General features: G+C 46.5%; 1 protein-coding gene across 1 annotated transcript; it reads right to left on the bottom strand.

The window, feature by feature from the left end:
* Window positions 1-4,982: 4,982 nt before the first annotated feature.
* LOC116101509 (transmembrane epididymal protein 1A) lies at window positions 4,983-6,416 on the bottom strand. Its single transcript, XM_031385039.1, has one exon. The coding sequence runs from the start codon at window positions 6,272-6,274 to the stop codon at window positions 5,363-5,365; it is 912 nt and encodes a 303-aa protein (XP_031240899.1). The 5' UTR covers window positions 6,275-6,416; the 3' UTR covers window positions 4,983-5,362.
* Window positions 6,417-12,673: the final 6,257 nt, after the last annotated feature.

Genomic DNA, 12,673 nt, shown 5'->3' with positions numbered 1-12,673 from the left:
TTTTTTTTTTTGAGACAGGGTCTTTCATTGAACTTGTAACTTACCGCCTGACTGCCCGGTGAATCCCAGGGATCTTTCTGGACTGCCACCACACAGCTTGAATAAGTTACCTGGCATTACAACTGACTTTTTACATGGTTGCTGGGGATGACCTCGGGGGCCCTCATTCTTTTGAAGAGAGAATGAGCCATGGCACTGCCCCCCACCCCGTGCCAACTCCTGAGATGCAGCTTTCCACCTCCATAGCAAGCTGCACCATTATCTATCTTAAGGGAGTAAGGTGTAGACCAATGGGTCCGCTGTCTTCCCATTTCTTTTAACTCTTCAGCTTCGGTGGTTAGGAAAGGGATGGTCAGAAGGGAGAGATGATGTTCTTATGTTAGAAGATAGTGAGTTCCAGATGGCAGCTACCTGTCACCACCCAGGGCAGCCTTCAGCACTCTTCACTAGGGTCCAAAGTGGGGACAGTGAACACAGTAAGAAAAGGCAGTATTTCAGAGCAAATGTATCGTTTTCCTTGGGTTTCTTGCATTTCTGTCATGTGAGTGCCCACTTCCCTTCCTAGACACGGTGACCTCCTTGGCTGCTTACTCTCCCATATCCCCCAAATAGTGTCCAGACTGTTCAGTAAACACGTATTGACCACACAGAAACATCGGCGGCAGCATCAAGGGGACATTTGCTCTGTTTCCAAGAATAGACGCAGATCTGCTTTGATCCTTTCATGTGACCAGGAACATCTCATGTGACCACGGACTTTCAGGGGTAAACAAGCTTTGCCCCCTTGGTCTGCCCCACTTGTGTTTAAACCAGCCAAAGCAGGACCCAGACAAGTCCAAGGACTAGACTGGGGAACTTTGAGTGTACCATGGAAGAAAAGAGTCCCCTAACTGGTTTGCCCTCCAAAAGCCACCTGTACTCTTAGAGAACTTAAAAGAACAGCCTGTCCCTCCACTTTGACTTTGCTATGTCTCTGTCCTTTATTCTCCCCTAAATTGCCACCGCCTCCATCTTCTGCCCCCTCCATAAAGGCGACAAGACGATTGAACCCGTGAACTTTCAGTCCAGGCCCACACAGTACCAAGGCTAATGAGGGTCTAGTGGCAAGTGCTTTGAAGTTGAGCTTCTCACTGAATTGAGTTCCTCTGTCCCCGAAGGTAGGTGGAGTGGGAGAGCAATATAGCCAGGAAAGAGCTTGGACCAAATTTGCAGAGATAGCCCGGAACGGAACACATTACATCAGCGGTGCTCCGCTGGCTAAACTGATGTCTTGAATAGGCTTGCTCTGTAGCTCTGAAGCTCCAAACCTAGTGTCCTAAAAGGACAGCTTGCGTGGTTACCTTGTACCCATGATGCAAAGTTTAGGATATGGCTCCACTGAACCCAGACCTTCGACTGTGGCGTGCTGCTGGTAGTGGAGTTTGCTGCCTATGTGGCTGATGTCAGGCAATCAATGAAAACTTTAAGCTAAAGAGACAGTGGGGACTCAAGTTGCAGTCACCCAAAAAACCCAACCCAGAAGGTAGCTTATTTGTTTCTTTATAAACCCAAATTAGATCTGGCCAAAAGAATAGAGCATAACAGATGTTAAGCCACCCCATCCCCTTTCTCCCCCGCCCCCCCCAAAAAAAAGGAGGAAGAGAAACCACTGGACCCTGTAAAGTATATTTACAGGGGAAAGTTGTATTAAGCCAGCCTTTCAAACTTCACTCTATACAGTGAAAGAAGGAAAGGCCAGCTTGTCCTTGAATTTGATAACCTAAGACTGATTACGAGAGGGAGTTTTCTTTATATAGCTTAATCACTTGACACTCTTCAGTTTAAGAGAAGAAATTCAAAGTTGGGATGTCAACTGTCTTTCACGTGATTTGAGTTTGGCCAGTGTTCAGTGAAGACACTCACAGAGGGAGCACCCCACTTCTCAGCTTGCACCTTAGTGGAAGATTTGGGTCTGTTTGGGCTCTATCTCAAATCTTCCCTCTGCTAGGAAGTCTCGTGAAGGGTTTGGGAAGAACCAAGTTCATCCGTCACAGCGTGGGAAAGCAGGGGTCCTACTGAGACTATGGAAGCCACCATCACAATTCTAGAGTCCCACCTCCATGTCTGTCTTTCCTACTTGTTCCCGGAACAGGCTTAGACAATCTATTGCTGGGCTGTATCCCCAGCCCGACCTTTATTTTTTATTTTTTTTATTTACAGAAACAGGATTTCTCTAGGTAGCCCTGGCTGTCCTAGAACTTGCTCTGTAGACCAGGCTGGTCTCAGACTCAGAGATCTGCCTGTCTATGCCTCCTGAGTGCTGGGATTAAAGGCGTGCACCATCACCACCACCACCACCACCACTGAGCTTAGAGATTGAATTTTGAGCAAGTTTTCACTTAACAATAATAAACACTAGTTAATTCATTTACTGTGTGTGCAATGAGGGGGCCCACATGCCTGATACATGTGTGGAAGTCAGGAGACAACTTTCAGGAGTCAATTCTCTCCTCCCACCATGGATTCCTGGACTAAACCTATGAGGTTTGCACAGTGATTGATGCCTTTGCCCTCTGAGCCATCGCTCTGGCCCATACATTTTGCTTTTATTATCCCAGAGTACATAGAGCTGGTTTTGCTAGCTAGATTGCTGCTAGATGGTTTAAACTTTATTGAAGCCTACTTGAAAATGGAAAGTTGGCCTGTCGTAGAAAAATTACTTGGATTGAAACATGCTCTTCAGTTGATACTTTTCTCAAAGGAATACACACATCACCTTTTATCCCTTACCCCTGACCCCATTAGCTGGTTTAGATCCCTGTTTATCTCATGTTTGTCAATTTTTAACTGGTAACACACAGTCCTATAGTATCTATTTTGGATTCTTGGGCAACATTTCACCTGCTTCTGGACCTTTTCTCTCCTCCCCCATTTCTTCTTTTTCAACTTGCTTTTGAAAGGCTTGTTCACTGGGGCTGGAGAACGAGGTGTTGGTTGGAGTGATGGTGATATAGTGCTCTCTGGTGGTCGCTTGTGAGAATTTCAAACATCTCCCCAGAAGGCTTGAGTGTAAAGATTTTTCTTGTTTCTGTTACATATTATATATGATAAACTAATAGTACCCAAGTACTTTGCCTACACTGGATGTTTGAGAGATATTATATTCATATCATTGCCTGATTACTGGGAGTTTGTCATAAAATTAGTCTTCAGATGCCCAGAAATAGGCAGCCAACTCTGCTTGCTCTTCACCCTACATCAGTGTGCAAGGAAGGTGGACAGAAAGCGACTTTGCAAAATCAATCGAGACGAGTCTAGGGATGAAGAATAAAGGAGAAATGGATTCAAAGACCTGATCATAAGCAAGCCTTATCCTCTGCTCTTACTTGGATCTGAGCCCAGAAACGTTAGCCAAGCCAACAGTTGAGAGTACGCCAGACTTTATTCTTAAGGGGATGGGAGTTAGGCAGAGAGTCTCACTAAACTTGTCCTTTAGGGGTGTCTGGGATATTTACACTGTTCCACTTCCTCTACCAGGATCTCTGTCTGGCCTCACGCACCCTCCCTCTTCTCTTCTTCCCCTGAGTCTTTGTTTAATCTTGGGGATAGCTTCTCCATCGTCATTAGGCAGGGACTGATATTATTTTACTCAGTGTTGCCTGGGTGACACTGTCAGACTTCTCTCTCTTCTCCAGCCAGTGGGCCCATAACAGCAGCTCTCCTAGAGCTTCCTTAGAGAAGTCCATATCATAGCAGTGACACTAGCAAGGGCAGGATGTGGTCCTGTGGGCAATTGCTAGCAGGCTTGGGTCACCACCACTAACATCAAAAGGCTAAACAACTTAGCAACAGACTGTGCATCTTTCCTCTCAAGGAGGAACAAGCAAGAAGGAGACCTCAGGCTTTAGGATGGCTACCCAGAGGTTGGCAAAGCATCTTACCTGTTGTGCCACACAATGTGAAGGATGGGTGGGGGTGCGCAGTGGAACCAGATGAGCCTTTACTAACCAGGAGCTGCCACACAGTTGGAATACACACCAGGAGTTGTGTAACTTGGATACAGCGAACCTTCTTCCAAAGCCAACATGCTGGTGAGGGAGAACTCCCCAGGGCAAATTATTTCAGAACCAGGACAAAGTCAGATGTGTCCGATGGTTAGGAAAAATTAAGCAGAGTCCCTGCAAGTGCCCCAGTGACGCCAGAGCCACCAAGTGCACACAAGCTCTCCGAGAAAGCTGCCATGTGGTTGCTCACAGCCTCTGGGACGGGAGGTTACAGACTGTGTGTCAACTGAAAGACACAATCGAGACTGCAGAATGGCTTGTGAGATTCGGAGGGGAAAAGTTGCAAAACCCAAGGATAATGTGTAATAAGTTCCACGTGTAAGGGGGTAAAGAAAGCTTTTGCTAGAGTAGACATACTAAAATGGAGGTCGGGAAGGTACCAAGCATGGACATTCTATAAAATCCTGGATAAGGTAAATTTATGCAGTTATTAAATTACTTTTTAAATGACTATGTACATTTTGAAATGAAGCCTATCATTAAAACCAGGGAGGGGGCAGTAGAAAAGGAAAAGTGAAATTTACTTATTTCTGAAGTAGGATTTACCCCAGCTGGTCTCAGATTCTATATGCAACTAAGTATGATCTTGAACTTTTGACCCTCCTACCTCTGTCTAGAGGACTGGGACTGTATGTATGCTTTTGTGGTGCTGGGAATTGAACCACCCAGGGCTATGCACATGCTAGGCAAGCATTCTGTCAACAGAGCTCTAACGCCAGCCCAAAAGAATATAATTTTAACCTGTATTATATCCACCTTAAATGCTAGCACCCAGAAAGCAGAGGCAGGCAGGTGTTCAAGTTTGAGGCCAGCCTGGTCTATGTATGTATTGAGTTCCAAGCCAGGCAGGGCAATGCCATGAGATCCTGTCTCAAAAACAAAACAAAAAGAATCAATCTACTTTATCAGAATGAGACAACTGATTCCAGTTTTGAGCTGTGAGGAATCTTTATTTCCTTAGATGAAGCATTGGGTGGTGCCTCGGAGAAACAGCTCTGAGTGCAGAATTCTGGGCTCAAGCAGAGACTCCTCTCTTTAATGTCATTCTGTCTCACTGCCCCCCCTCCCAGCTTTGCTTGCACGTGGACCTGTCCCCCAGTCTTCTCCCCTCCCTCTTCTCAAGTCCCATCACTTTGGGCCTCTTCTTCCCAGCATTAACTGCAGGCTCAGAGACAGGAAGTACAGTAGCAGACAGGAAACCAACTGCCACTCTCCAGAGCCATTGCCTTCACCAAGGAACAAGGGGAACGAAGGGTACATTACAAGTGCCCAGGAGAGCCTACAGGAGGAAGATGGAGCAGTGTGTATGCCCAGGTATTCTAGGCCCTGTCACAGCTCTTTGAAAGGAGAGGAGCCTGGTCATCTTTGTCCTGCTGCTCTGCCTCCTGCAGCAGCTTGTAGAAGGTTCCCGAAGAACTCTTGTGGTACAGCGCTTCCTTGGATCCCATCAGCCTCAAGCTGGGACTGTAACAATGGTACCAAAAGGAAGAGATGCCATAGATTCCCAACATGCATAAGGCGTTGATCATCACATGCCAGCAGAAGAAGGTGGTGACAAACATGATGTCACTGATGTCATCATCCTCCCATGGGAAGCCAGAGACTGGTCTAAAAAGAATGAAGGCTGCCTGAATCAGCCATGAGCCCATTATCAGGAACAGGAAGGTCTCTATCACCCAGAGGTGAAACATCTCAGGAGCCCACAGCTCTGCCGTCATCACCAGCATCAGCAAGAACACCACCAAGATGAGGAGAGAGTGAACCTGCAGCTCTACCCCAGATGATTCTTTAACGTGTGATACCAGCAGCAGCAGGAGCACATAGACACCCAGCACCGTGGCACCTCTCTCTAGGACCACGCACCTCTGCCGTAGCATGTTCTTGCTCACCACTTCTACACAGCCGTCAAGGACAAGGAGGATGAACATGGTGAGGTGCTGCCACTCCTTGGGGTACATAAACCTTGGTGGCATCCCTTTGGTCATAAATGTCAGTCCTTCTTCAACACAATTGATCTCATAAACTATCAAGAGGGAGCCAATCACAATCTTCAACCAGCCTGCATGGGCTATTAACCACAGCCTGGCCCATTTTCCCTTATTCTTGGAAAGGTAGGAAGGATACAGAAGAGAGTCATTGAGTATCACAGCTCTGGAGACTGTTATTGCTTGATATAGACCATAGAAGACCAGAAACAAACCTGGAGATATATGGCCAATAAAGTCTCCCATTGAGCTATTATTCTAACAAAGTGTAAAACTCGGGTACACGGGCTCCAAGTTCTGGGCTTTGGGAAGAATGTCCTCCACTTAGTTTTATCACTTTACTTCACCCACTGCTCACCACCGAGAGGAAACGTTTCTGGAGACAAGCCTACACAGTTGGCAGAGACATGGTCCCATTGGCCCGTTCTACTCTGGCGCACTGAGAACTGAGTGGGTTCTTGGGGGCTTCTCCAGATTTCCTGAGCAGCTTTGGTTCGTGCCTGTCCTTCCTCTCATCCTGCCTGGTGCCCAGTGGGAAGGAAGGGAAGGAAATGGTGGGATGGGTTGCTGTTGTATCCAGAGAAAGCCTGTGCTTGCTAGTAATCCCAAGTATCTGCTGGTAATTCTCAGGCCTAAGTCAGTCTATTTGTAAAGGAGGATGGGTTCTGGGCACAGACATAGAAACATTTAGATAAGACATAAACATTTAGATAAGACATATAGACATTTAGATAAGAGACATATAAGAGGCATTCACCTGGCTCTTCTAGTCTTCTGTAGTAAACAGATCTTGAAGACCATCTAGAGAGTTCCCTCTCCTGCTCTTCTACCCTCCTCCACCTCTCCCTGACTACCACCACCAAGCCATCACCATCATTGTGGCCAGGGGACAAACCAGCCAAAGTGCAGAGATGGTGGTGTACCTGGGCCATCGAAACTAAGCTTGAATGAAGTTTCCCAGAATTCCCTTCCCCACATGGCTCCAAGCGAAGGTGGCTATAGGTGGAGTTCTCATAAGTCTGAAGGCAGAAGTGGACAGCAGCCCAAGCATACCGACAGAGTATGGTGCCAGGTACCACAGGCACCCATGCATTTTGTTATTCGCCTGTTAGGTTACTTCCAGGGGTGGTGCGCAAGTGAGCCTGTATCTTTGCTAGATTCTCCTGCAGTATGCCTTCCATTGAGTGGTCATGAGGCAGGTGCTGGCACCAGTTGATCTTGAAACTACCACAGGCTCACCACATAGCAGGGCAGCAACCTTCCCTAGGTCTCAGCACCAGCTTCCACAAATATGAAAAGTCTGCCCTTTAAGAAGACATTCACAAGGGCTGGCGAGATGGCTCAGTGGTTAAGAGCACTAACTGCTCTTCCAGAGGTCCTGAGTTCAATCTCCAAAAACCACATGGTGGCTCACAGCCATCTGTAAGGGGATGTGATGCCCCCTAAACATGGATAACATTGACAGGAGTGACCCCAGCAAGCTGGAAGTAACCATTTAACATGTAATGGGGAAGAGTTCACTTACTTCATTTCTCTCTGATACTGGTTAATGGCCAGGGAACATAGGCAGCGGGGATTGTGGAGAACAAAGTCCGGGAAATGGGAAGAACGTGCACAGAGCACACATGGTCCTTGCTTTATTGCGGAGGGCACATGGAATAGGAGTTTTCTAGGGAGAATATGTGTCCTGAGTGAAAAGGAAATTCAACCCGATCATGAATGAAGCTGACAACAGACTTTGTCATAATCATTTAGCTTCACACTACCAGCAATGGCAAAGCAGAAGCTGCCATACCTGTATGCCAGCAGTACCCAGGTGAGGAGGAAGGGTGTTTACACCCACCACACAGCAGTGCCAGCAGTGCCCAGGTGAGGAGGAGGGGTGTTTACACCCACCACACAGCAGTGCCAGCAGTGCCCAGGTGAGGAGGAGGGGTGTTTACGCCCACCACACAGCAGTGCCAGCAGTGCCCAGGTGAGGAGGAGGGGTGTTTACGCCCACCACACAGCGGTGCCAGCAGTGCCCAGGTGAGGAGGAGGGGTGTTTACGCCCACCACACAGCGGTGCCAGCAGTGCCCAGGTGAGGAGGAAGGGTGTTTATACCCACCACACCGCACCGCTCATTCCTTAAAAAAAAAAGATTGATTTATTATTATATAGAAGTACACTGTAGCTGTCTTCAGACACATGCTGGGCATCATCAGATCCCATTACAGATGGTTGTGAGCCACCATGTGGTTGCTGGACATTGAACTCAGGACCTCTAGGAAGAGCAGTCAGTGCTCTTAACCACTCTTAAGCCATCTCTCCAGCCCCTGAGCCCTCATTCCTATCCAATGTTCCTTAACTTCTGGTGGACTCACATCCTGATAAACCTATCAGAGCATGAGTGAACCTAACCCACAGAACACAGGGTGGAGGGGACAGATCAGTTGGTAAAGTGCTTGCCATCCAAGCATGAGAACCTGAGTTCAGTCCCCAGAACCCATGAAAAAATGCTTGCACGATGGTGTAGTGCATGTAGTACTCTGGAAGTGGAGGCAAGCAGATCTGGGGCTCCATGGCTAGTCAGCCTCAGGAAGCTCAGAATACAAGAGGGCTGCCTCAAAAAACAAGATGTGGGCAGGTCCTCAGAGTTATTTAGGGTTGCTGTATAGTAATAAAACGTTTCCCTGCCTTAAGTCTAAGTCACTTAACTGTGGTAGCTGACCTGCCTGCCTGAGTTCAGGGAGTCAGAAGCCCTTCACTGGCCTGGCTGGTTAACTCTTTGTGAACCAGAGAGGAAAGAAAGGAAAAGAATCAAGGTGCTTTGAATAGGCAAATTTGCACAGACACATATACTTTTAAACATTCATGCATCCACTCTCTGGCTGGGCCCTACTGTCTGTCACAATCAACTCCATGAGTACTAATGCATGCTTACATGCATACACATGCAACCTACACACAAGCATATAGACAAACAGGCATACATATTTGGATGGATGGATGGATGGATTGGGTAAAGCTCCCCAAGCCAAACCATTCGACCAACAACCAACCTCTTTATTTCTTCTCTTTGGTCTTTCTATACCTTCTTAGACAAAAAGTTCTTTAGAAAATTACCTCAGGGATAAAATGTTACCTAGAATGGGAGGTACAGAAGGATGTCGATATTACATTCAAAGCAGTGTTTCATGATACACTCATTATAAGTTCAAAGCAACAGTTTTTACATGGCCTTGACTTATCATATTGCCCATCTCTGACTTTATCCTTGGACTTAAATGTTTTTCCTTGAACACAAAATAGTCCCAACTCTATTTCCCTTTTTAGTGTAATTATGAAAGCTCATTGTATTTCTTGTTTTCTTTGTGTTGTTTGTTTTTGTTTTTGTTTTTGTTTTTGTTTGGAGACAGGTTTTCTCTGCGTAGTCCTGGCTGTACCGGAACTAACTCTGTAGAGGCTGGCCTCGAACTCAGAAATCTGCCTGCCTTTGCTTCCAAGTGCTGGGATTAAAGGTGTGAGCCACCACTCCCAGCTGTATTTCTTATTATGCAGCCTTTACTTAACTATTCTGAGGAGTGAGCACATTGTATTCTTGATTCTAAATTTATTACATCTTTCTAGCAAAGCTACTAAAACCATCTCTAAAAACTTTTTTCCTAACATTACTTGAATCAAATCAGAAATCCTATAGAATCATTTATTTGTTTACATAGCATCACTATGAGATAGTACATCTTTGTAGTTCTGTGGAGACCTGCTGAAAAGGTTGGGCTAATACCTAGTGCTAGTTATATATTTGATAATAACAGGAAACACATATTAGTAGCAGGAATCTTTCCCAAAATGAATTTCTCCTGCACTTTGCCTACTGGAACAAATCCATCATGGGTTTTAATCCAAGGAGGACTCATCTCAGGAAGATCATCTGCTAGGTATTAGTGTCTCCTACGATGGCTCCTGACTGTGCCTAAGGAGCAACGTCCAACATGCCCTTCACTGCACCAGTGCACATGTAGCCACATATATACCCACATGCACACGCACACACACATGCACACACATGCACACACACATGCACACACACACGCACACACACGCACACGTACACACACGTACACACGTAAACACACGCACACACATGCACACATGCATGCACACACACGCACACACGTGCACACACATACATGCACACACATGCGCACGCACATGCACACACACGTGCACACACACGCATACACACACATACACATGCATACACACACACACGCATGCACACACACACACATACACACGCACGCATACATGCACACACGCACACACACGCACACATACACGCGTGCACACACACACTACACACACGCACACATACACACTCACACACGCACACACGCACACACACCACAGAACTACCAAGTGCACTGTAGATTTCATTGTTTGATCTTGTGATTTAAAACTGACTAGGGGCTGTTAGTCTACCCACTGTTGAGAAAAAAAAATCCTTAAGCCATTTCAAGACAGGGCTTCTGTAATCTGTTCTTTCTCAAGGTGGCTTAATGTGAGAAAACTGAAACATCTCCCTTTGCCCTTAAAGATGCCAGTAATTCAGATTGCTTCTGGCTGCTGAGAAATTTGGTACGCTGGGGAAATGAATGTGAAGACAAATTGGGAAAATAACGCTTCATTCTGCCTTCTAAATGAACCTATCTTATTCAAATTTAAAATTGCTTAGCATGCTCTCAGGAAACTATATAAGCAAATCAGGAAACTATATAAATCAGGAAAATCAGGGAAACTATATAAGCAAAAAGAACACTGCAAATCGCCCATAGGGTAACTTTTTTTTTTTTCAGCTCCCCTCCTGATTACAGGGAATCATTTCTTTCTTTTTCTTTTTCTTTTTAAAAAAGATTTATTTATTTATTTTATGTATATGAGTACACTGTTGCTCTCTTCAGACACACCAGAAGAGGGCATCACAACCATTGCAGATGGTTGTGAGTCACCATGTGTTTCCTGGGAACTGAGCTCAGGACCTCTAAATGAGCAGTCAGTGCTCTTAACCACTGAACTATCTCTCCAGCCCAAATCATTTCTTCTCAATAAACTTTTTACTTACTTTCCTTTCAAAAAAATAAAAATCGCCTGAAATCTTACAACCTTTGTGACCATTGTCACCAATGAGGTGACAAGCAAACAGAAATGAATTTGTATATTTGTCTGGAAGTCAGAATTTGGATTCTACTATTAGCTCTCTCTTGTATATCTGACAGAGTCCTACTGTATAGCTCTGGCTAGCCTGGAACTCAATATGTAGACCAGGCTAGCCTTGAACTCAGAGATCTGCCTGCTTCTGCCTTCCAAGTGCTGAGATGGAAAAGGTGGTAGAGGTGGTGGTAGTGGAAGAGGAGGTGGTGGTGGTGATGGTGGTGGTGGTGGTGGTGGTGGTGATGGTGGTGGTGGTGGTGGAGGAGGAGGAGGAGGAGGAGGAGGAGGATGTGGAGGAGGTGGTGGTGGTGGAAGAGGAGGAAGAAGGACGAGGACGAAGAGGAGGTGGTGGTAGACTGGATTTCATTTTCTGTAAAGTGGAAGTAAGGAGGTATGGGTGCTGCTTTGTAGAGGAGAGTAGTAATTTCTCCTTTTGGTGAATTATCAAAATACCAAGCAAGGCAGAGCTGAATGCTCAGAGGCGGCCATTCAAAGGGAAAATCAATAGTGACACATCTGAACTTAGCCAGGGGAGATAAGTCCTTGGCTCTCTTCAGTTCTTGTGTTCGCTCTAGAAGAAACACAGGACTGTTGTTCTGAATACCAACAAGGCCAGGCCAGGCCTGTGGGGATAGGATCGCATGTAGCCCAGGCTTGCCTCAAATGCTGAGTATAACCAAGAATGGCCTTGAACTTCTGATCCCTCTAGTTCCTTCCTGTGTGCTGGGATTGCAGGCATGCACCACCATGCCAGGTTCATGTGGTGGCTGGAGAGCAAACCCTGGGCTTCATAAATGTTAGGCAAGCCCTTTACTAACTGAGCTCCACGTCTGCCCTCAATGTTGCCTCTCATCTGCCTGGGCTGTGGTAAGATGGAGAGCTTCAAAGCTTACTCCCATACTGCACTCATTTCTCCAGCTGTGCCTGACCACTGTGAGCTGATCACCAGTGGTCGGAGGAGGATGAACAGCAGCAGGCTTCACCTCCAGCGAGAGGCTGGAACCAGCCTGTATGTAGGGCACGCTTGCCCCTCTGGAGCTCTCATCTGGGGTCATCAGACCATTTTGGCCCAACATCAAAGAACACATACTGCTTATTAACACATGAGCATCCTGATCCCAGGACTTCAAAGAGGACTGGTCCATCCCAAACCCGGCCTGCCCACAGTAGTGTCGAAGGAAGCCAAGTGTGGTGAATGATTAGCAGAACTTCCAGACAGCTTCACAGTCTGGGAACACAGAGTACCTGAAAACTTGTTCAGCTGGGGACCACTTCGCTTAACCACAGAAACCCGCAAATGTCTATCATTCTAGCTGTTCTACACTTAGACTCACCCCAGACCCAACTCTTCTAGCAGAGGGTCTCCACTTCCTGCGAGTCCCTCAAGCGGCTGGTGCCTGGAGTCCTGCTGTGTGTGTGAGGGCATGTAAAGAGCTGGGTGATACAGTTCT

This window comes from Mastomys coucha, unplaced genomic scaffold, assembly GCF_008632895.1.
Source record: "Mastomys coucha isolate ucsf_1 unplaced genomic scaffold, UCSF_Mcou_1 pScaffold1, whole genome shotgun sequence".
NCBI classification, from domain to species: Eukaryota; Metazoa; Chordata; class Mammalia; order Rodentia; family Muridae; genus Mastomys; species Mastomys coucha.
This window is presented reverse-complemented; position numbering and strand designations above follow the sequence as displayed.

Coding starts and splice junctions, on each gene's coding strand:
- LOC116101509 (XM_031385039.1), bottom strand. CDS start 6,274: ATGGGAGACTTTATTGGCCATATATCTCCAGGTTTGTTTCTGGTCTTC.